At 40.5% G+C, this 24,856-nt stretch overlaps 2 protein-coding genes and 2 long non-coding RNA genes across 5 annotated transcripts; all 4 read right to left on the minus strand.

Moving 5' to 3' along the window:
• Positions 1 to 1,911, minus strand: LOC140271582 (uncharacterized). The gene is made up of 2 exons (XR_011907856.1): positions 1,765 to 1,911; positions 1 to 791 (listed from the first exon to the last, which is right to left on the minus strand). It is a non-coding gene; the product is annotated as an uncharacterized lncRNA (long non-coding RNA).
• A 1,147-nt stretch (positions 1,912 to 3,058) lies between these two features.
• LOC140271304 (deoxynucleoside triphosphate triphosphohydrolase SAMHD1-like) lies at positions 3,059 to 24,620 on the minus strand. Its single transcript, XM_072366463.1, has 13 exons — positions 24,396 to 24,620; positions 24,203 to 24,269; positions 23,960 to 24,032; positions 23,364 to 23,524; positions 23,001 to 23,116; positions 22,657 to 22,727; positions 5,079 to 5,237; positions 4,876 to 4,976; positions 4,609 to 4,717; positions 4,434 to 4,525; positions 4,191 to 4,306; positions 3,216 to 3,334; positions 3,059 to 3,118 (listed from the first exon to the last, which is right to left on the minus strand). Exons 1-13 carry the CDS (start codon positions 24,574 to 24,576, stop codon positions 3,059 to 3,061), a joined length of 1,425 nt encoding a protein of 474 aa, XP_072222564.1. The 5' UTR covers positions 24,577 to 24,620.
• On the minus strand, positions 5,702 to 9,778 carry LOC140271581 (uncharacterized). 2 transcript variants are annotated; one of them, XR_011907854.1, is made up of 5 exons: positions 9,739 to 9,775; positions 9,632 to 9,662; positions 8,930 to 9,090; positions 8,700 to 8,815; positions 5,702 to 5,754 (listed from the first exon to the last, which is right to left on the minus strand). It is a non-coding gene; the product is annotated as an uncharacterized lncRNA (long non-coding RNA). The 2 variants fall into 2 exon arrangements; XR_011907855.1 differs by lacking the exon at positions 9,632 to 9,662 and having other exon boundaries at positions 9,739 to 9,778.
• Positions 14,782 to 21,902, minus strand: LOC140271580 (NUAK family SNF1-like kinase 1). Its single transcript, XM_072366851.1, has 6 exons — positions 21,872 to 21,902; positions 21,509 to 21,660; positions 20,277 to 20,342; positions 18,242 to 18,361; positions 17,537 to 17,669; positions 14,782 to 17,408 (listed from the first exon to the last, which is right to left on the minus strand). Coding segments are annotated over exons 1-6 (1,671 nt in total). The 5' UTR covers positions 21,873 to 21,902; the 3' UTR covers positions 14,782 to 16,209.
• Positions 24,621 to 24,856: the final 236 nt, after the last annotated feature.

A 24,856-nucleotide genomic window follows, 5' to 3' on the forward strand; every position in this document is an offset into this window, starting at 1 on the left:
GAGAGAATAAGAACTTTATTTAAAATAGACACCTTATAATATGTTTACAAACCATCTAAACAGGAACACACTCCTGTTAACCTTTGCTAGGCTCCCATTAACAGACCCACTATGTACGAGAATATAATGAATGTTCACACAATCAACACAACACACCATCTCTGTCTTTACCACAACCAGCTTTAAGCAAGTTTGAGTTATTTACTGTGACAACATGAAAATTTATATATTTATAGTTTAATTGTAGTACCAATAAATGATCTATTCTAAATGATTAAGAATGTATTTTATATTGATTCAACGTGATAAAATGCAGAATATTCTAAACCAAACCACCAAAATAAATGATTCTACCAGTAACCAGATGGACAAACCTAACCTCCTTTACTAACTAACTTAATTAGCATTGAAATAATGATAAGAAAAAAAAATCCACTCAATATTCATAACAGCTAAACACACGATTAATAATATCAGTAAATGACAGACTTATACTGTGGTTTACAGCTTCCACAGTCAGCGGTCTTTTAGTTTGCAGGTTTCATTTACTTCTCGAGAAAGAAACATGGAAGCATAACCCGAGTTAACCCTAAATACATATGCAGAGTACATAGAACACATTCTGAATATGAAACAATTAATTTGTTACACAATCACGTCATTTCTTTCTGGACATTCATGGTGTTGGTCACTATAGTCTGCTAAAGCTTTTCATTAGATTTCACCACAGAGCAGCTGATTGTTTCCTTTCCTTTTAATCCTCAGCCATTTTCTTTGTGTTACACATTGTGCTGAAATAAAGACAGAAAAAACAAATGCATGAGTAGAAGCAAAATGTGTCCAATGAGAGGTATGCATTATTTTTATTTTCAGCAGGAAAAGACTCCACTGTAGCTGATAACATTTGCTTCGTTTTGATCATTTTGTGTTTTTGAACTGTTGGATTGCAAAAAAAAAAAACTCTGTTAGAAGATACCACCAAGGACTGAAAGTTAATAAGTGGATGAATCAGTGATCCTCGTTTTATTTTTCTTTTTTAATCAGATATGAAATGTGAAACTGCTCTGTGTCTGTTCTTCTTACCATATTGCTTCTAAGTCACTCAGTGGGTTTACATGAGGTAATTATCCTCGGATATATGGCGGTGAATGAATCGAATCACTGGCACAAAGCATGTCATACCCCGGTACGATACCATTTCAACTATCGCTAACAGAGCCACTTCCGGTTGACGTCTTCTCCACAACCAACAACAACAACAAACTCAGGCATTCAGAAAGATGGCAAAGGAAGAGCAAGATGAAGCTGCGTCCCTCTACATCTGTGATGAGCTGGTTATGACACAAACGTGATGCACAACGGCGCATTCTCCATCTCATTGTTTATTTTGTTTCTTACAGCGGCGACAACAACAGTAATATCGTCTCCTTCGACTTCCGCGTGACGATCGCGGGAAAAAATCTTGAGCATGCGCAGAACGCTCGATCCGATCCACTGTCGTCTCCGTGCACGTTCAGTGGGCATTTGGATCGAGTTATCTTGGGTCTTAATTCAATCGCAAGTAACCCGATCCGATTCGATTTCCTGTCAGATTAAGGTGTCTACATGAACTGAATAACTCAATATTATTGTAATTTAGCCATTGATCCGATCTGATGGCTTGCATGTAACCGCACTGACTAAAGCATTTCAATTGCGTCTAAGCTCCAGCCTGAGTATAAAGAACTTCTGTACTATATTTAACAACTTAAGCCCAAATATTACCTCAAAGTCATTATTTTTGCACCAGTCTTCAAACGTTGTTTGAGCTTCTTTCCACTCTTCAGTGTCATCTTCCCTCTTTTTCCAGTAGACCCTGATGATCTTCTCAGAAAAGCGTTCTGGGAGGAGCCTTGACACCTGACAAAAATGATGACAACATGAATCTGTGAACTGTAATCTTGCCAAAGATTGTTACACAAAGAAAAACACACGAGTGACAAACGGCAAACACTGTTTTCTGTATTTGTCACCTGGTTCTCATTGATGGGTTTTGCTATTTTAGGGTCACTCTTTGTGTAGAAATAGACGCTTTTGATGGGATCCTTGTCTTTCATCCCATAGTCAAAAGTGGCAACCTAAAAGAGAAGTGTGGGAGAGAAACCTGTGTTTACATTTACAAATGAATAATGCCTCTGGTAAACAAACATCTTTCCCATCACATGCTAAATATAGCAGAAAGAAGCAGTGATCAAGATTCAAGCACGTGGAAGTTGAATTGTTGAGAAAAGAATTTACTAAATCACATCATTTTGCTGGATTTTCTTTTATGAATTTAAAGATTTTAAGATCAGTGTTGTACATCCAATAAGAAAGAAAACTCACACAAACTTCAAAGTCTTGCTGTGTCTGACCCGGAATGGCCATTGCCAAACTTGTAAGTGTTTCCTAAAAGATGGAACAGTTAGTTTACTGCTTTTATTGTTATTTTTGTTTTATTATCTTCACTCTCTTCTTATTCTTACCTCTGGTATTTCTTCTTCATTTTGCCCTCCTGGTGGATCTTGTTTCTTCTGTGTTTTATTCATTAAAAAAAGACATTATCTTCAGTTCAAATGTTTACAACTTTAATGATTGTACTAAACAACTTCCACTTTCCCCAGTAATGACCAAATTAAATATATGGACTGAGTCCCGACCCTACATTCTGCACTTCATTTTCATACCGAAGAAATCCTTGAAACCAATTTTGAGATGTGATATTTTGGCATTCCTGCCATTCCCTCGTGGTGAAGCTCCATTTTTTAGCTTAATAGCATAAATGCCTAAGTTATATTTGAATGCCTTAGACTTAGGCAATTATGTATAATTACTCTAATGATTTGCTTTTACATGTGTGGTGAAACTCAAACATGTGTCTCAGTTTTTAGGTCATTGATTGTATGCGCTTGTGATTCAGTCCAAATGTGCAAATACAACATATGTTGGGACGTGGGATTGGGATATTGGATTGGCTTGTAAAATTAAAAGAATTAAGTATAGTGCATCGTTCTTAATAAGCCACAAAAAGTCCAGTATGTCAAGTTTTAGGATCTGAATTGAAGAAGAACTTCTGGGTCATGTCTTTGAGTGTCAGTCTCTAAATCTTTCAAAGTCTTCATATACACTAAAAGAATAAGTAGCAAAAGCAATTGGTATCCCCATTTAAAAAAGTTGATCTTGAATGTTTGACACACCTTGGCCTCACCCAGACACTTGTACAAGTCTCGAGAGATGATCCTCTTCAGAATATTGCTCGCTGGCATCAGTTCATCTTGATGCAGGTCTGGGTGGAGTATTTTTTCAAACACTTGATCTTCAAAGCAAACAGAAATACAATGAAAGACAAGTTAGTAAACAAAAGAACAGGTCAACATTTCTTCAGTGGTATTAATATAAGTGTATAATAACTATTAATATATTGCAGAACAGTTTACTCGTAACTTGTTCAGGTAGGTGTAAGTATAAAAACAACAACTGGAGAACAAATATCACAGCCCAACCCATGAAAGCACATGGCTTCCAAGCACAAGCGTAGTTCTGCTTGAACACACTTTCACTTTCTCATCCAGCTGACAAAACAAGTTTAAATGTTTCAGCAACAGCTTATTAGCCTGAAACTTCACTTACGAGAGAAACAAGCGAGAACAGGGCAATTCTTTGGGGTTTCAGCACGAAATTCATGTTAAGTCTTGCAAGCTGAAAGTCTAACAGGGCTCAACTCAATGATTCTAATGCAATTCAATAGTGCAAACAGAGAAACACTTCAACACTACTGTTTCTTCATTACACAGACACAGAAGTGTTGAAACCTTGGTCTGTTTGCACTATTAAAACTGTATCAAAACCAGTGCAAATGAATATCAATGACCAATCTGTTTACAAGGTCTGCCAGATACAAGGTCTTTATCACCTACTTGGTTGAGAGGGCCAAGGATCAGAAAAGTACTGCTTTGATTCAAGTTGTCCAGTTCATGGCTCAACTCTTGTCCGGCTCTGTCTAAACTCACTCTATTTGATTCCCCTTTGAATGTCCAGCTTGCTCCGTTATGTTCCAGAGGTCAAGCCTCTCTCTTGATCTCCTGCTGCTTATACCTGCTGTGATACTTACCAAAAACTTGTAAATAATCAATTCTCGGTTCAATTCGTCTTTGAATTTGGCATCCACTGACCTGTCAGCTTGGTGTAGGCCTCCATGTCATTTTTGGCTTTTGAGAGAGTGAACATCTCCTCTTTTGATCCACTGATCTTGATGTATGGATCAGCTTTTAAGAAAGCATCCTTGATCCTGGATAGAAATCAACAGCTTTTTAAAAAACATTCAGGAACATATATATATAAATATATATATATATATATATATAGTATATATATATAGTACGTATAGTACCAACATGGGAAGACTAGGTACTCACATAATCTGTATATTCATGTTTACTTTGTGCTGGTAGGCTCTTTTATGGAGACGATTCCTGGTTTGGAACATGTCGTACAGATTGTCCACCTCCTGTGAAGATTGTTGCCTTTGATTAAGTAACACCCACTCAGATAAACCTCTTATTTTTTAGCTTAAAAAGCAGGGGTCAACACCTTGTCTCTGCAGCAGATGTGTTTCCGCCCATCCACTTCACACACCCTCACAAACATGAAGTACCGCAGGTGGTCAAAGTTGTTCTGGATGCCAAGGTGGTGACAGTCCCTGAGAAAAGACAGAGGGAGCAAATGCATCAATAAAAATAAAACCTTTACTCAAAAGTCTTCAAAGGGTGATATTGTACTTGTTCTGGGAAAGTAATACACACAGTTGAAGTTCCTCGCTCTACATCAGTAACTGTTTTAGTTTTAAGCAAACTCCACCTGGCAAAGTAGTCAAATTTGTCCACATCGATCCCATTAAGCTTGTTTGCCACAATCTCATAGAGGAAGGACTTGCCCTGTTGTCGACCTTCGTATGGCCACTGTGGAGATGACAGTATTGAGCATTAGACTTTAGACATCTGCAGCAAAAATCAAAGTGATTGATTTCAGAATACTCTTACAGATTTATCTTTTGTAGAAACTGGTGCATCATTTTCCAGAGTGCTCAAAGGCTTTCCTAGAATCAGCTCCTTGATGAAGACCAGGTCTTCTTCCACTTTGAACCCGTATGTTTTCATCTCTGACTTCAAACCATTGGCTTCCACCATGTAATCAAACATGCGTAGAGAAGCATGCTCATGCTGCAGGATACACATGTTCATCAGTATATTTATAAGAGAACTTGAATAGTCACAACTTGTGACAGCATCCTGATATTCAGACATTCAGTGCTGCTTTAAAGGTAAAGTTCCGTTTTTTTAAACCTGGACATATTTCTAGCTGTATATATACGTGTTAATTTACTCATTGATAGCATTTTGGTGTCACTCTGAGTCGTTTGGACGCTATTTAGATCAATCGAGAGCCGCTTATATATCTTCATATATTATGATGGGAGTGAACGGGGCAAGGCCAATGCAGCCTCTAAATAAGGCATGAAACTCCTACATTTCACTGGTGAAATTCAGTGAATGAGGAGGAAAGTGCAGAGCCATACGCAAAGCAATGTTAAGGCCATCTTTTATGAAAGAACACAAATGAGTTTTTAGGGGATTAATAATAGCTGGAGTGGCACTTTATCTCTTACCTTCCATTTATCCTCTGGGAGTGCTTCTGGGATAAACATCGTATCATATAGATGAGAAAAGGGTCCATGTCCTAAATATGGAGAAATGGGAAATATTTCTGTTTGAGGATTTATAAATGTGCAAGGGATTGAAATAAATGAAGATAAAAATATTGTCATTCATCATTTATGTAGCAAACTCAAGTGTGGAATTTAATAAGATTTTAAATGACTTCAACATTCTTTTGTGGGGATGGTCAGTGTGGAAATACCAGATGGGGGATTTCTACATCAAAGAAGAGAAATTTACAACAATCTTTGCCCACAAAAGCATTTTGGGGGAGTTTTCTCAGCCCCTCTTTCCACAGACCTGTGCCATAAATTTAGATAAATGCATTTATAGCTTAGTACTAACTAAGCTGAACAAACAACGGACCCTCTCAGGAGAGTATTGGGGAAAACCAGAACAGGACCCTTCCGACCCTATATGGTTCAAAGTAAACAATGGTGACAGAGACAGAGACAGCCGCTACATGGACCTCTCAAAAGTATCTCACCCATAATCACTTTTTAGCTGAATCTTGAAACTGTATTAAATATGCTTTATATCTTTGTACACGTTCTTTCATGTTCTCAGTGATATCACAAGCTGCATTTTAAAACCTTTTTCATGATCGCACATAGAACGATACGGAGGATATTGTTTTGGAAAACTTGCATATGTGACATTTATATGAAATAATGCAACTATTAACCAATGCGCCAGCGGTTTCTTATTGTATTCTGTGTTTAACACAAATAACATTTGTTGGTTCGTTATTCATATGTCATAACTTTACAGATGTCCATCTGAATTTTGAGATCCATAACCATCTTGTTATGTTGTTTTTGCTGTCTTTATATCCTAAGTTTATGCTATATCTTTACAAGTTATGGTGTTTTAGAATCCTCTGAACAAATATTTATGAGATGGCGGAATGCAGGAGTCGAATTCTTCTTGCAGGTCGCCTTACAAAATACGCCCAGGCAGACGTCACAACAGTTTCAGGCATACCATTGGCTGAAAGTGTAGCGTAGGCTACGTCATGCCCCGCCTCCGCGAATCAAACTCCGGAAACCGCGAGGAAAAGTGAGTTATCGCATAGGTTCTTGAACAGGATATGGACGGAATATTGTAAGAAAATTGCAGAGGCGTGGAAGAAGCCGGAGCGGCCATCTCAGCGGGCTGGGCCGGAGCGGCGATGTCGGGAGACGGAGCGGGGGAGGCAAATGGGGAGAGGAGGATCTCGCGGAGAGCGTACGACTCCTCGTCCAAATCCGCGCCGAACACTTCCACCAAAGCCTCATGGTGGATTGTTCTCACTCCCTCCCAGACCGCCTGGAGTGCGGGGTTCCCCGGACCGCGTCCCCAGCGGAACACCTGCAGGACCTGGCCTGACAGCGACCACCACTCGAACATGTCGCCGCCCTCGGCAAAGCATTTCTGCAGGGCGGCGAGTCGGTGCTGTAGCTGCGCCAGAACTGCTGGGTCCATTTCTGACAGAATCCTTCTGTCACGATCGCTGGGAAGGTAGGACCCAGATGCAGCTCTTTCGTTCACAAAAACAAGGTTTATTCCACACAAAAACAGGGAGCACAGCAGGAACAAAAAGCACGGCCGAGACGGATTCAAAAATACTTCATGTTAACAAAACCAAGGCTATGAAAGAAATAAGACAAGACTATGATTAACGTCGATTACAAGACTATGAATAAAACAGAACTATGACATAACAAGACTATGGCTATGAATACAATGAACAAGGCTATGAGGCATGAAACCAGACTTATATAGTGAGGATTCTGCAGTGACTGAAAGTAAACCAGGAAGCTAAATACTGTGAGGGGAGTGATCAGTGACATGAGGTGCAGCTGAGAACAATTAACCAGGTGACTTGAGTGAACTGAACGTGACAGGGGAAAAATATGACAAGAACATAACATGATTAAACAAACTGTGACATAACACACACTGATAGGGCAGACTGTGACACCTCACATGTTTTTGATCATCAAAAGGAGCCAGCGTTCAGTTTGTCAACCGTTTTGTCAATCTTTGGTGAATTTAAGTTCACCTCATCGGAGTTGGTCAGCAACCAAAACCAACTCGACCCTTGGACAGTTTTATCATTATTTGCGTGAATTCCGACATACCCCGTCTTCAAGCTATCAGAAAGAAGCCAGGAAAGCGACCGGTCCAGTCTCTGAAAGTCAACCACAACGAAGGCCGCGAGACGCGGAACCGAGAGAGACCCAGTGGGACCCGCTGGCGATTACCTGTGGTTCGGAGCTGACCTAACCGTAAGATTTGCCCTGTTCTTACATTCAGACGGTATGCGGTGGGTGTCGAGAGAATTTGCTGTTAAAATGATAAATTAACCCAAGCTGTTAGTCTTTGAATTCAAATAGTAACAAACCTAGACTATTTGAATTATTCCGGTATCCATCCATCCCCTCCCCTTAGTTCTTTTCAATTCACTAAGTGTTTCTTATATAATCATCCATATTCAAGGCATTTCTCCTGTTGTCTTAAGTTTAATGTCTTTGGTCATGTCATTTTAATAAATGGTTCATACATATATAAAATCAACCGGTTTTTGTGTATGTGTTCTTTACGTACGTGTGAGTCCAACAAAACGAGAATTCACGAGTAGCGACTGTATGAGACTGGAATTTATTAGTTATTAATTAATCATTGATTATTAATTTAACATACCAGAATCGTAAGATTCTGTCTTTTTCCTTCAACTGAAGGTGGTACCCTAAAACGAGGTTAAATAAGGCTTATTCAGATAGTGAGAACTTTCGGATAAATCTTTATATCTTATCACATCACGCTACGTGTGTCCGCTATAAATATATATTGTTGGTGCCTTGTGTGCCGGCGATATATAATTTGGTTACATTTACTTGACACTGAAAAGGGAGAAAAGCAGGGTACTTTGTAAATTCTCTTGCAAGCTGAATCACTGCAGTGGAAATGATGTGTTACACTCACCCAGGTCGTGGCAAAGACCTGCAATCTGCACACAGAGGAAGTCACGATCATCGATTTCAAGTTCTGGCTGCCTTGATCTCAGAGATTTTACGAGTTCTCCTGCTAAGTACCCCACCCTGTATTATGAGATACAACACACATGCGCACACTGTTTACTTTAGTTTTACTGATTTCATTTGGTGCTTTTATATTTGTCTTTACGTTTTTATTATGATGACATAAGAACGCACCCAACTGAGTGTTCAAAGCGGTTGTGGGATGCTCCAGGGTAAACGTGATAGCACCCCCCAAGCTGCTTGAGGTTTCGCAGTCTTTGGAACTGAGGTGTGTCGATAATTTTGACCAGAAGTGGATGTAACTCAATGTGGCCATGGATGGAGTCATTAAACACCTGGCAGCAGAAGGTAAAACAACAAGACACAGTACATGTACAGTACAGTACAGTAGAGTACACACAGAAAAATTATTTTGAATAATTTTGAAACATGAAACAAACTCAGCTGAACAGACTGATAGTAAACTTTAGTAATGATGTGTGATGAGGAAGTAATCTATGAATGTACAAGGGAATGCAGAGCTATAAATGGCTCTGGGTGAGGACTAAAATCTGGTCTTTCTTCATTCATTTGACAGTAATTGTTTAGTAAACACAGCTCCCTGTGGCTCTTTGGGCTATGTTTCTTATTCAGTGCTGCAGTTAATTTTCTTTTCCTTTAGCATCCCATTTCTGTTTTCAAGTAGTCAAGCAATCATGTACAATAAATATTAGTAGGCATTAACAGTTCAGTTTTGTGATTTTGTAGCATTAACTGATCCTGGCTTCTTTCTTTCTGTTTGTCTGTTGATTGTTTTAACTTTCCCCTTTTCAAAGCTACAGAGATACAAAGTTCATTTCCCCTTTTCAAAGCTACAGAGATACAAAGTTAAATCACCTTTCCTGGGTTGCGGTCATTTCTGGGTGTGCTAAAGAAAAAAAAAAAGCAGAAAAGAGAATTTAGAAATGAATCAAATGGCAAATGAAACATAATTCAACCACAACACTCACTCAGTTGCCATCTTCTTTTGGTCGGCACCAGTTTCTGAAGAAAAGAGGAAATAAGACACATTAGGGCCTGTAAAACATAATCATTACTAAAAGCTGTTATGTGAAGAGTTTGTTTTCTAAAGTAGTTCTCTTTTTTCAAATTTTCCTTTTTTCAAAGTAATATTTTAAGTTAAAAGTAATGGCTTTCCATAGAATATTAATCAAAATGATTGATTTTCGTCTTTTTTTAAAATTACTTCACTCAAATCACAAACGCCATCTAATAAATCAGAAGACTAACCTCAAATATACTTTTTTTTTTAATGGAATATATATTGCCATACTTAAACTCCTTTATATTTAAGGGACTTACAGGTTTCCTTCACTCTGCAATCCTTGTTGTTCTCTGGCAGCGGCTGCAGTATTGTCTTTAGTCTGTTGAAGTTGTCGAAACGTAAATAAGTTTCACATGGAAATAATAAATGTTGATCTGACATGTTTTAGTTTAATAATTCAGGACTGTCAGACAAATATTATTACCTTGTCTAATGCAGGTGATGAAGTCAGACTGGTGCAGAACAACACCAGCATTTTATAGTGTGGCCACACCTATTAGAACTGGTCAGCCTTGTCTCTATTATTGCTCATCACGTTTGACTTTTATTTAATAAGAGTCTATTGTTTGTCAAGCTCAGGTCCGCCTGTATTCACAGCTTATGCAAACACCTCTGCCTGTGCTATGGATCACGGAAGTGATCCACACACATGATATGTGTGTTGTTTCTGGGTGTCTTTTCGTAATGGCTGCAATCCAGCTTGTTCATTTGTTTGGAGAGTGATGACAAGCTGATAAACAGCTGGTGGTTGTACCTGTATGATATTACAATCAGACTCAGTGAGACACTGATAAATGCAAAGTGTAATAAGTGATGATCTCTATCACTAACAACAGCTATTTCCTAATACATGGAGACATTACACCAAACCAGGAAGATCATTTTATATGATTATATAAGATTTTAAGTATATTTATTCATAATCACAGTGGCAGAGCGCTCAGAGACGTATAAGACTGAAACTAACTTTGTTGTTATGGTTTGATGACATTTCCATTCCTTTCTGCCTCTGCAAAGCATTTAACAAAGCTCCAGCTTTCCTTCTCTGACAGCCACATCCACTTTTTTTAAGGCGTTGATAAATCCTACCCATTATTAATTCATTTGATGACCTTGATACATTTTTTGATGAAGTTAAGAGTTGCTTTGTCAGTTCATAAGTAAACCCTAAACTGCAGACACTTCATTGTCCAAAATGAAGGGTCCACTGCAGTCTCTGATGTCCGTTGCAGAAAAAGCACTTATCTATTAACTGAGTACTGAAATGACTTAATCTGAAGTACTTCATACTACAGAAATGGATGAAAAACTAGTCTTTTTTTCATTATGAGTTCAACATTGCACGATAACAGACATGAACTGAAAATATTCTTGCATGAGGACCAATGAGTCCAGAGCATCTAAATGTTAAAAAACAACTGTTTCAAAAGTAGAATAAAAACTAATTGCTTTGTAATTATTTAACACAGTGTAAGTTGTAAAGTTATGAGGAATAAAAGGAATATAGTAGAAGAACTACGTAAAATCCAAGTGTGACAAGTCCTGACTGATTTGGTTCCAGTACAGATGACATTTGGCTGTCCAACCAGCTTTACAGGAAGCTCATTAAAAGATATTTATGGTAATGTGAACAGGGTGGCTCTGTCTGTTGTTAAAGAGGAACTCCGGTATTTTTAAACCTTGTTACGGCCTCATAAAATTAAAATAATACATAGGCTCAATGAGACCGTAACATATTAGGACGCCACACAAGGTTTGCAAAAAGGACAAGATTTATTAAAAAGTTGCCACTGAAAAGGAAAAGGGGAAAAAAAAGTTAATGGTTAACCCATGAAGTTATGAACCAAAAAGAGAACAAAAGGAACAAAACGGGAAACACAGGGCCAGCCACGGAGTGGGCCGTCGCACCCTGCACTTTCCCCACTTACTGAAAAAAACCCAAATGTAACCTGAAACAAAAACTAACAGGACTACCGGCAGTCTCCAACTCAAACTAACATAAACTAAAATAAGAAAAAAAAACTCTGCCATCTAAGACAGATGAATAATAAGGGTTGACTATTAAATCAAAAGAAAGCAAACCATCAATGTGGCTGCTGCCCCCAGAGTGAGAGACCGCAGCCTTCCTCCTCTCCCTCTTTATCCTCGACCTGATTACCAATTGCCTACTGGCCTGTGGAGGACTACAAAGAGGAAGGAGAGGGCGGGGAGATCAGCACACCAAAACACTCCAGGTGTGCCATTACCTGGCCACACATAACAATCTAGACCTTATTTCTGGCATGAAATACGTTCATCTACTCACCGAGAACAGTTTGGTGAAAGTCGGCCTCCTTCGGAAGATATTTAGATAACTCGCGATCTAAATATCGCGATCTAATGAGCTGTGCTGCAGCGGCGGGCGGCGATGACGTCATCCCAGTAGACGAGTGTGTAGAAAGCCCTCTATAAGCCCCCCGATAGCCGCCAATAACAACTACACAGCAGCTATGAACTGACAGTGCTATAGTACACGTTCATTCATTCATTATTCTTCAAGTATTGGTGAAATAAAGACAGATAATGCCTTATTTAGAGGCTGCATCGTCTAAGCCCCGTTCACTCCGTTATATGGATCTCCAGTTATCTAAATATCTTCCGAAGGACGCTGACTTTCACCAAACTGTTCTCTGTGAGTAGATGAATGTATTTCATGACCGAAATAAGGTCTAGGTTTAAAAATAACAGAGTTCTCCTTTAATACATGCATTCAACAATCTGCTCTTTAAAACACTTGTAGGACAAAAACTGGACCCACCTCGTCCGTTTATGAACACAAACAGTGCCAACTAACACATGCTCAACAATCTTATTGAACAAGTTCTTCATCTTGTTTGTTACAAATCTTAAAATCAGCAAACCGACTTTTATGCTGTGCATGTTCATGGTCTTGGCCAATGACATCAAATGGCCATAAGATGGCACCATTTCTCACCATTGCTTGAGATAAGGTCACTGATCCAATATTCTGCCAAACTATGTGAGTTTGATTCTTCTTCTGATGTCACTCTTGTGCTGAAAGTCGATGGTCATTTCTTCTCCACGTTGTGGAATCTTTAGACCTGGACATTTTCATACTGAAAAGGTAACACTTTTCTTGAATTACAACACACACAAACTTACAAATCTACATACAAATACATCCTGCTTTCCATTACTGTATTCTAATTTACTTTAAACTCATAACAGTGCACAGCATCCAGCATGACAGGATTGCAAAGTAAAGCTAGTTGTGTTTTTAAATGTGTACAATTTCTTGCAAATATATCCACATTTTGTTTAACCTTTGTTTAACCTTTCAACAGATGGCTTCAACTCAAGCTCTGTTGTGTTTAACCACTTGTAGACTTCTTGTGCATGCGCTTAATTCATGGACTTGTAGCCACAGCAGGAGTGCAATTAGGGATTTCACTACTCTAATGCCACTGTTCCTGAACTGCCCGAGCCCCAGTAAGCACCCTTTTACAAGTTAAGTCTGCCTTCCTTTGTTCGCTCATCAGTACTTTTATCCACACGTGAGGGAACACAAAGAAAAGTCTCTTGGCCTGCAAGGCTTAACCGTTAACTCTTTCCACTGGGTTTGCATTACAGGAGATATTTGGAATACTTCAACATCTTTAAAGTCCTCGCTTATTAAACCAATGCTACCCTGGGAAACTCTCAATAGAGCTGACAGGGGTCCCACACACTACTTTAATACTTTATGTTCATGATGACACTCCTCAGTTATCAACCCCTGACTTTTGAAGGAAAGTACTTGTTTAGAGTCAAAACCGTTCGTTTTTAACCTTTAGTTAAGAAAACCTAACGGTCAATGCAGGGAATATATGAGTAAACTGTTAATAATGATAAATTGATATGATTTCACAAGCACTGTTGGTTCATCTGGCCTCTTTAAAGGGGAAGTTAGTTTTTTTTTTTTTAAACTTGGACCTGTACATCCCAAAGTGAGACACTCAGTGGGTCTACATGATGAGATTAACTGGATTATGCTCCTTATCTGAGGGTAATTATCCTTAGATATATGGCGGTGAATGAATCGAATCAATGGCACAAAGCATGTCATACCCCGGTACGATAGGTGGCGCTGTCCCCATTTCAACTATCGCTAATAGAGCCACTTCCTGTTGGCGTCTTCACCACCAACAGCAACAAACTCAGGCATTCAAGAAAGATGGCGAACGAAGAGCGAGATGAAGCTGCGTCCCTCTACATCTGTGGTGAGCTGGTTATGGCACAGACGTGATGCCCAACGGCGCATTCTCCATCGCGTTGTTTGTTTCTTTCTGTCGGCGGCGACAACAACAGTAATATCGTCTCCTTCGACCTCCGGGTGACGATCGCAGGAAAAAAACTCGAGCTTGCGCAGAACGCTCGATCCGATCCACTGTCGTCTATGTGCACGTTCAGTGGGCATTTGGATCGGGTTATCCCGGGTCTTAATCCGATCGCGAGTAACCCGATCCGTTTCTACATGAACTGAATAACTCAGTTTTATTGTAATTTAGCCATTAATCCGATCCGATTGCCACTGAGTCCAATCAGGTTTGAGGGGATTTTATGAGGTATGGGGCTTTGGTTAGTACATCTGAGTTACAAGGTTTTTACCTCACGGTGATGATGGACAGGCCTGCAACACAAGAGGATTATGTTAAGGAATAGATTTTTTTGAAAACTTTGCACAGTTGATTTGTCAATTCGTCTTTATGCAAAATGAGCCAGAATGTGGAATATAAGTCAAACAGATGGCTCGATGTCTTTCATTTGAAACGTTCCCTCAGTTCTCTGTCTTGTGTCACGCTTTTTGGAACAAAAAGCTCACGCATCTGATACAATTCTGGTTCACAGGAAATCCTCTCTTGCTGCTTTCTCTGGTCACTCACCAGTGAAACAACTGGAAACGTTCAGATTCACATAATTTATTCCCTGCCCCCCAGGACAGAATGAAATAGCAGAACACACACAAACAGAATCATTTTCTCACAGTATCAAAACAACGGATTTAAAACAGGAAACATCTACTGCAAACATCACCTTAAACTTCCACAGCAGCACAGGTGGTGTCACTGTAAAAAGCAAAGCTATTGAACTGCTCGTCACACGGTGAGTGTTGGTGCAAAGGAGCAAACTGCGCACAGTACAAAACTGTGAGGAATAAATAAAATAACACTTCAGCCTCTTCCACTCCCTATGTAGCATTTGCTGAAATAAAAACATATTAAAGTTTTATAACTCTTTTAAATGTCGTCGTACACAGATGTGCTTATCAATGAATCTGCTAAAAAAACAACTTAGTCCCTCTTGTGAGAATCCACAATGTATGAACATTTGAACACGGTGCTGAAAGAGATAAGAGGAAAACACAGCTGCAATACGATATGTTATCATAATGTGTCCCCGTATCTACTTGCAACTAAATTTCAGTGTGCTTGAACCCATTTATTGATGTTCATATAAGGCTTATAAGAAATGAAGTATTACAAAGGTTTAGTGGCAGAATTTCCACCACAGTAGAGTAGTCGTTCCCACCAAGCAGCACAATACTATCCAGGTAAACCATCAATGGTGTTTATTCTCAACTTCAGAGGAAGAAAAGCGTGTAACAAGATGCTGTAATTACAACCGCATCAGTCAAACCACAGGGTGGAAAAAAGGTGAAACTGTGATATTTCTAGTTGTTTTGTGTGTACACTGAACATTAAAAGAGTGGTTCTCTTATTGCTTTCTCACATGCTTCATGCACAGTAGATCAGGTTTCATTTAATAAGCAGGCTTCGATCGCACCTTCCTGTCATCAACACACAGACAACAATGAGTTTTCCTTTTTCTTAACTTTTCTAGTTACAGTCCTATTGTTTTATATTTGCAAAAAAAGCAGGTGGTTGAAAACACATACGTGTGTTTCACTCACTCACTATGCATAGAGTCATATTTCCAAGATGATGCTTTCATTGATCACAGCACTGAGACACAGATTTTCAAGGCTTGCCAGAGCAGAAAACAGGAAAATCCTCAAAGAAGATCTATTGTGTGAGTGAGTCCATTAAACAGAGAATTCAGTCACAGTGGCAGATAGTGGGTCCTGTTTAAGTGTCAAGAGTCACCTTCTGTATTGGCTTGTGTCCAGAATACAGTAAAGCCGTCACAGGCTACACTTTAATTTGTCAGTCAGTGCAGGCAGCACATGAAGAAATTATGCTGTTTATTGCAGTGCAATGCTCAGGAGAGTCCGTGGAGCTCAGTCTTCACAAATTAACAGCCCGTGTTTTATCACAGAAATGTGAACTAAGGAATAGGACTTAAGCCCAGCTATTCCTCTCATTTCTTTCACTCAAACTAGCATTTTCTTCTGTGCCTCGCTGTCCTCGCGCACCCCGTCTGCCTCAGTTCTTAGCTGATCCAAATTCTCCTCAGAGTTGCAATTGCTGTGCTGCATCCCGCGAGAGAAAATCCTGCGACGTGACTGCTGAGCACTGAGATCCAGCAGATCAAATGAATCAGAGGAGAAGAGGCTGTCCTCGCTCACCACACTGGAGGGGCGGCTGCGGTGGCCCTCAGCGCCCCCCTTGTCCTGCATGAGCTGCAGCAGAGCCTCAGGGAGTATTGCAGGGGCTGAAGAGGGAGATGAAATGGGGTTGTCGGGAAGATCCAGACTGCGAGAGAACTTGCCGTTACGTTTGAGGATACCTTTCCGTCTCCTTACTGCTTCTGCGTGCATGGTGGGACTATCTTGTGCTGCTGGGAGACATGTGTGATGCTTGTTGGAGTCTGACTGACATGCATCACTCTCTTTAACTCCCAATCCAGAGTCTCTTCTTTCATTGGTTGAGTTATAACCCGTTTCCCCAACATATAAGTTCTTCAGTATCCCCTTCTTAGGCATCTTGGATGAAGGCTGGCTGAATGTAGAGGGAGTTGCGAGGCCTGTGGAAAACGCATCGACATGTGTGTGAGCCAGTGTTTGTGTCCGATAAGGCTGGGGAACGGTGTTAGACAATATGGAGGAAGAGTGCTCCTTAGGAGAGCTGTGGAATACAGAATCTAAACTTCTCTGGTGTTTTAGTATGCCTTTGGGTTTCCTTCTTTCAGTGTTGGAAGTGGAGGAAACTGCAGTGGAAGATGCAGCTGTTGGACAAACACCACAACCCCCGAGTGCTGTCTGGGGAATTGTATTCTCTTTACGTGACTTCCTGAGGCTCAAAATCCCTCCACGTACCCTTCCTTCTTCTCCTCCTCCTGCTCCGCTGCTGTTCCTCAGAGGAAAGCTGAAGTAAAGTGAGTTAGAAGTGAGCTGAGGAGACGACATGCACCCTGGGTCGACAGACATGTTGCCAGCAGCCGCGACACGATTCTGCCAGTCGATGTAGCGAGCCAGCAGAGGGGAAGGGCATTCTTGGTGAGGAGAAGAAGGGCAGTCACACACACTCTCTTCATAACCCCAGTTCACCCACCAGTGGTTGGCCACATCCTCTATTGTGGCCCTTTCCTCCACACGCACTGTCAACAACCAGTCAATGAGAGCGCAGGCGTCTGGAGGAAACCGGGACAGCAGTTATTTAAAGCAACAGAACTGGCAAACAATGTAGATAACAGCCCAAGCAATGATGTTTGACACTATTAACCACGTTAATAGAGGCCTGGATATTGTAAGAGTTTACCTGAGGGGGGGTTGGGCCTGCGATAGCGGCCTTGGGTTATCTGTTCTGTGAGCTTGGTGTGACTGGCCCCATCAAATGGCATGCTGCTGTACACCAGCGCATACAGCAGCACCCCCAGTGCCCAGCAGTCGACCTGGGATGCACACACACACACACACAGGTCCCTATTCATCCTTTATATCACTGTGAGTGCCAAACAATGAGATTTTAGGGTTGATTTCTTGTTGAAAAGTAGAAATTTTACAGGGTCTTTTAATGCCCTTTTTATCCAGATATGTTGCAGTTACATCATCAACTCATTCTAAATCTATATGATAATTTTCACAGTTTGCTCAAGTATTAATAGAAAAAAAGAAAGATAAGTTATAATGTGATCTCAAGTGCTCAGATATTTACTTTAAAGCGGGCAACAATCTGTCGCATTTTTCTACATACAATGCTTGTTCTAAGGAAATTAGTTCTTTCTTAAACTGGTTGTGGAGTTCAATGGATGTTGAGGAATCCCTATATTAAGATGGCCTTGGATTCAATTGCCAGTTGGACTTTTATATTTCATATTGTACATTTTTTGGACAAGGAAAAAACTAGATGTGAGCATTGATTAACATATTAAACTAGCCAGTGTGTAAAAAACAAAATGCTGTTTTTTCAAACTGAAAAACAGGGGAAAAGCAACCTAAAATTCACTGTTGAGTGCTGACTCACCTCTGGCCCTTCGTATGGCAGCCCCTTTACTATCTCTGGGGCAGCATAGAGCGGACTTCCACAATAGGTCTGCAGAAGAGTGCCCCTCTGGAAATGATTCGAAAGGCCAAAGTCAGCCAGCTGTGGGGGAAAAGCATACAAAATAACTTATTTTCATTATATTTATTTGCATTCCTTCCCACTACTACCATACACACAAACTACATGTTGGGAAAACATGGGCTTGCTCTGTAGCAAATGAGTCGCTAAATCGAAATGAGCACTATTCAATACAGTTGAGCAAACAAAAAGTAAATTAAAGCGATGGACATACAAATGGAAAAAAATGCAGCAAATTGCAACCCAAATTTGAAAGAAAACAGCTGAAAAGTTCATGACACTGTCACAGCTGATTGTACAAAAACACAGTTCCAGCATGTGTATCTGTGAGTTCACATACTTGTGTTCAGTGAAAAAAAAGTCTGAGATAACTTAACAGCCTGTCACACTAGGGTAGACAGACCTCAGTCTGGGTTCTGGGTCCAACTCGTGTCCAGCACAGAAGGATTGAACTTCATAACATGATGGTTCATGTAACAATGAGTCTCTCATTGAATTAATTCACTCACTCTCTTCCCCATGAAATCTGGATTCCTTTTCAGTGAGCATGTTCTGCAGACTTCAAGTCATGTGGTTAAAGCAAAACAACTCAAAGCTATTTCTCTTAAAGAAGCCAAAAATAGGTCTGTTGAGCACTTGCCAGTGTGAGTGTAAGTGAGGAAAGAGAAGTGGAGCCAAAAACATGAGGCTGCTCACGCTCACGTAACAGAACAATCAGTCACTTCAGGCTGCGAGGAGCCATGCACAAACATACTGCGCCTCCTCTTTATCTCAAGAGATTGTTAACATGCACACCAGCCCACTATCAGAGCCTCTGGTGTTAAAAATAATCGCTATGACAGCTTAATTTCCATTGCACACAAGGCAGAGACCTCACTTACAGAAGATGAAGTCAGCTACTGTTTATTATTTATTCTAAGGCAGCAACTGAGTCCAGTATGAATACATCCTAATCCTGCTGCGTGTTTGTGCTTCTTGAAGCATGTATATCCCATCTACAAACATTAAGTAAAATGCAATATTTTTCAACGCAGCTTTGAGCTTCTCTAGTTTAACATGTGCACTGTAGGCTATGATATAGTAAAACTAAAACAGTGTGCCTGAAAGGTAAATGGGTCTATTAATGGTTGAATTATGTCATGCAAACATAATGCAAATACTTTTGCTCCACAGTGCATGACTCAATACTTGACCAAGACCCAAAATTTTACATAACATGTCCCACTGTTCCTATCCTCTTACACATGCCATTAGGCAGCTATTGTGCTAAAATAACAGACACATGCATTTCCCTGCAGCAGACGCTGTGGAGAACCTGTGGTGATTAGGGTAGGCAATGACTGAAAAGCTGCTGAGAGGTCTGCACATAGTGTTCTGCTTTATCTGTCAGACGGACATATGTATATACAGATATATATAAAACCCTCCGAATGGCACTAGTGCCAAGATGGCCTGCTGAATTCCCAGCATTCCCTTTTTACCATGCACAGTTCCCATATAAGGACAGTAATATCCAGACAGGGCTAAAATATCCCCTGAGTTGTCCTTGCACTGTTTGTTCAGGTTCAGTGTGCATAGTTTGAGAAATATTATCATTACTGCGGGTAGAAATTGCCCCAATGTATGTTCTGAATGTGCACTCTGCAGTTTATCTTAGAGGTGTAAAAATATTCCACGGACTGCTCTGTGGAGCTTTATTCTAGCAAACCAAACACTGAAGCAATGGGAACAAAAAGCTTCCCGAAATGTTTTCAAATCTCCAGAATGTAATTGTTATTGATAAAAATAAAAAAGCACGGAGGCCAGCACGCTTCTGGCAGAGGACATAAGTAAATCATTAATATTAAACATAAATATTTTGTTTTTGAAAGGAAACCCTGGTTTATTTAGCAAAAATAAGTATGGCTGGTGTCGTATGGAGGCTCATCAGTCTTACCTTTACATTCAAATCTTGGTCTAAAAGAATGTTTTCCAGCTTGAGGTCTCGATGCACAACACCATTCTGCAACAGATCAAATGCAAACCATGAGGTTCTGAGTTTGGAGAACCTCGAGAAAACATTTTCAGACACTTTGTGTTAGTTTCATCTGACGATGATTTGATCCTGATCCTGATGGCATTAAGCACTTGTGTGCCAATGAGAGGCAGACAGCTGTGGAGCCTGCAGAGACAGAGCTTAAGATCCAACGGGAAGAAAAGTCTGTTGCCGGATCAGGTTTTTCCACTGACTCTGAGGGGGCAGTAATTCTTAAGAGGAGACAAAGCCCCAGTAGATAAATGTGGCCACCCAGGAAGTGGAGTGGCACGTCTCAAAGAGCCTCCTTGTTTTATTAATCACATCCTCCTCAGGGCACTTTTGTGGAAGAAATGGTCCATGACTTAGACACCGTCTTGCACACCACAGACATAGAAAAATTAAATATGTGTGGCAAATCATATTATAATTCTTATTTTTTTCTTTTTTTGTGTGTGGCCTGGCTATAACCTGATTTGGACAACATCAAAGTATTTTCATTCTTCTCTCGTAGCCTTGAAAAGTTCACCATGTGTCCTGCATACCTCTGAGGCACATTCAATAATTCATTCATGCCAGAACATTTATGTCTATTTTGGGACCGTATTCGAGGGCAGTAGGAGCACAAAATCCACCTGCCTTCACACTACAAAGCTGCAGGAGATGGGTAATAATCCCAGTCTAATGTGTGGCATTCATGATGAATCAAAACAAACAAAACCCTATGGGTCACACCTAGATCAGCTGACTGTCAGGCACAGCTCCTCAAAGCTAATGTGTAATAATAGGATTTATGTATTTCCTTGATAATTCTTGCTTTCTGGCACAGGGGTTGATTTTATGTACAAAACAACAATAAAAACAAAGAAAACAAAGGTGACCCTTTGCCAAGGCTTACACTAATTTGGAAGAAGGAGGCTAAATATGTCAGTGTGTGACTGTGAAGAACACTCGAAGCTTAATGCACTCTTAACCCAGAAAGATCTGAAAACTGAAGTCAAGTTTTTCAGCTGTATAACGATTAAGATTTAGTGGATTTAGCAGCACAGCATTTGTTTATGCTCAAGTGAACGTTCGGCACGTGCCTACATGCCCTAATTTAGACTGAACTCCAGTGGCATGTTTGCAGAGAGTACAGTGTGTGTGCATGTAACCTTGTGGCAGTAGTGAACGGCAGAGATGATTTGTCTGAAGATGCTTCTGGCTTCTGTCTCTGGCAGTCGTCTCCTCTCTTGTATGTAATCATAGAGCTCTCCTCTGCTAGCGTACTCCATCACTATCACAATCTTATCCCGGCTCTCGAACACTGTCAACAGGGCACATTTACAGTCCATCTTTACACAGATATCAGATAAAACACAGTTATTTTGTTTGACACACCTGCAAAATTGATGTAACTGACACTCTTTGAATGTGTGGCTATGTGGGCCTTGTACTGATTTAGATGGTAATATCACTACTTATTTTACCCAAGACAGAAACACACTATCACACAATCCATGACTTACACTACTTACTGAGCTGGCTTAGTAGTTCTTATCAGTTGTCCTTATCGGCCTTAACACTGCAATCACCACCTCAACCCCTAAACTGTTTTCTTATCAAATCAATTGACGTTAACTGCTTTGTGCAGAAGCTCTGGCTGGCAGGAATTTAAACGGCCAATAAAAAACATCAACTAAAAAAAACTCTGATAAAGAAGATTCAGAAAGAAAGGAAAACTGTTCAGGCAAGAGTTTGCCTGAATATGTGATTAAAGGCTTTGTGATAAGAAGAACTTTCCAGCATATTTACGGGTTTAGCAAGTCTTCGGGCTGCTGTAAGCCGGTACTCCAGCTTCACGGTATCTACAGCACGCGACTGAAATGTAGCTCAAGACTTTCCAGGTAATTCTCAAAGAAAATGTCTCCAGAGATTACTCCTTATCCCTCAACCAGCAATCTGCATTTGTTCCCTTATTTTCTAAAAAACAGAGACTGTGTGGAAAATATCTTGCTAAAACAGCAGCTAAATGCACTGAAATAATGGAGGTGCTGCTCTTTGGAGATCATGTGATAAGTTTCACAATTTGCGGCCGAACAAATCAAACTTTCCTGCATTAGCAATTCAGATGATATTCATGTCTCTGCTAGTATATTCCAGTTTTAAAACCTAGTGTTTCTTTGTGTCCTCTTAGTCACCAAATAGTTTTGTGAAGAGTCACAACCTCAACAAAACAGGACATGTCGACGACACAAACAGGAAATTAGTCAGAAGACCAGAAGAGGCTGCATGTGGCTGAGTAACTAAAGGAAAGTCTTACCTTCCAGGTAATTTCAGGACGTGCTTTTGGGATAAACCTGCCATCAAACATATGAGAAAATGGTCCATGTCCTGAAAAGGGTAAAAAAAAACAAAAAAAAAACAACTTAACGTGTGAGACTCAGCTTCGTTTTTGTGACTTTGGTGTTTCATGACTTGATGTCTGACCCCAACCAACACTTTAAAGCACAAATTTTAATGAAGGAAAAAACCAGCGGCTGCTGTGTCATCGTGTGTAAAAATCACTGGTAAAACTGCGTCGCTCATCAGTCTGATGTCTTGGGGTGAAGGACTGAAAACACTGACCGCCTCTCTGGAAAGCTGCGTTTCCGAGACATTACTCACCGAGGTCGTGACAGAGCCCGGCGATCTGGACACACAGGATGTCTCTGCGAGAGATGAGGAGCTCTGGCTGCCTCTCATTCAGAGCTTGAACAAGTTCTCCGGCCAAGTAGCCCACCCTATAATCAGCAGAAACAACGTTTACTCCATACAAGATAGAAATAAAAATGTGCAGAGATGAGGACCCTCACATTGCCTGATCTGCTCAGAAACAGAAACAGAAAACACACTCTGTCTCTTTATCCTCTCACATCAAGAAATGTCCTCATGAGCTCTGAATTTACAGCCCTTTTACTGCCTTAAGTGTATCTGACAGCAAACAGATGAACCCAGGAGAATAAACAGTGAATCTAACTGATAGGGTACCCGATGCTGTGTTCAAAGCGGTTGTGGGACGCTCCCGGAAAAACAAAGTACGTCCCTCCGAGCTGCTTGAGGTTTCGAAGTCTCTGGAACTGAGGCGTGTCGATGATTTTGATGAGGAGCGGGTGTAACTCTACGTGTCCGTGGATGGGATCGTTGAACACCTGACAGCAAGAAGAACAACAAACGGCTTTGACAACAAGCAAATAACAACAAAAAGAGATTCAGGTCACCACTCACAATCAACAGAGGGAAGTGCCAAAACCATCAGGACAACAGCAGAGAACCCACACATATGTGTATATATATATATATATATATAAATAGAAACTACATCTTTTCCTTGGGTCATATTGTGAAACCATTTTAAAGATGAGCAGCATTTAAATGCAAAGCAAACAGCAGCAGTAAAGAGGAAGTAACACCTCCTCTTCTTTCTCTAGCAGCCCATTAAAATCATGGTTTTAATGGGTTTGAGGGAACTAGTCTTTCAACATGTCACACCCATTCTGTTCTCTTCATCTATGGCCCTTTATTTCTTTTTTAAAAATACTTATCTCTATAGCCTTGAAAAAAAACCGCTGTGAGGAAGTTCATACCTTGTTTGGCTCAGTGTCTATCTGCCACAACTTCCTCAGGCTGTGTAAGATCTGCAGGCGGTCACCGAGACACCTAAAATGGGGGAGGAGGTGATAAACAAAAGATGCTGTGAGGCAAAGTCAGACATATCAAAAGTGCGCAGTCAACTGGGTCTTTGAAACCACTATTATGGCAGCTGGGGAAACTGATCTGTGTCACATCTTCCTCATTTCACTGTATTTAAGACGCGCTGACGCACTTACTTTATGCCAATCTTTTCCAGCTCTGCATCCTTGAGATATCGCAGTCCAACACCTGTGATGTTCTGGGCTTCACAACAGAAAAGATAACCGATGTCAGCTAAAGTGTAACAACAAGCATACAGACACGTAAACCCCCTGAGCTGAAAACTGGGGGGTTTAGATGCAACCCCTGATGTCAAACCAGAACACAAACCTCGAAATGCATCCTCCCATTGTCCAAGACCTTGACTCCGCAGATACCGGCACGTTTCTTCCACTCCCCATTGCATGAAGTCCGAACCGGGCAGCCGGACCACCGACACCCCTTTTTCCGGCGTTTTGAAGCGGTCACTGGAGCTAAACTCGTCCGGTATTGGGCGCTTACGATTCGACATAGCGACGTGACAAACAGGCGGTAAATGTTTACTATGCGGATTAAAGCCAGAAACTATAAAAAAAACGTCAGCGTTCCCCACGTTGGCTGAAACAGCTGATCAGACAGTCCCGCACAGAAAGTGTTCAGGCGGTGAAAAACACCCGGGTTTTGTCTTTGCACCGGGCGCATCAAGTCCGACATGAACACAAACAGATGTTCCGGTTTTGTATTTCAAAATAAAAGCACACAATATCGTGTTGATGGTGAGGTTTTGATAGAAAACTACACTCTGAATATTA

This window comes from Leuresthes tenuis, unplaced genomic scaffold (assembly GCF_036924035.1).
Source record: "Leuresthes tenuis unplaced genomic scaffold, fLeuTen1.0.hap1 SCAF_16, whole genome shotgun sequence".
NCBI lineage: Eukaryota > Metazoa > Chordata > Actinopteri > Atheriniformes > Atherinopsidae > Leuresthes > Leuresthes tenuis.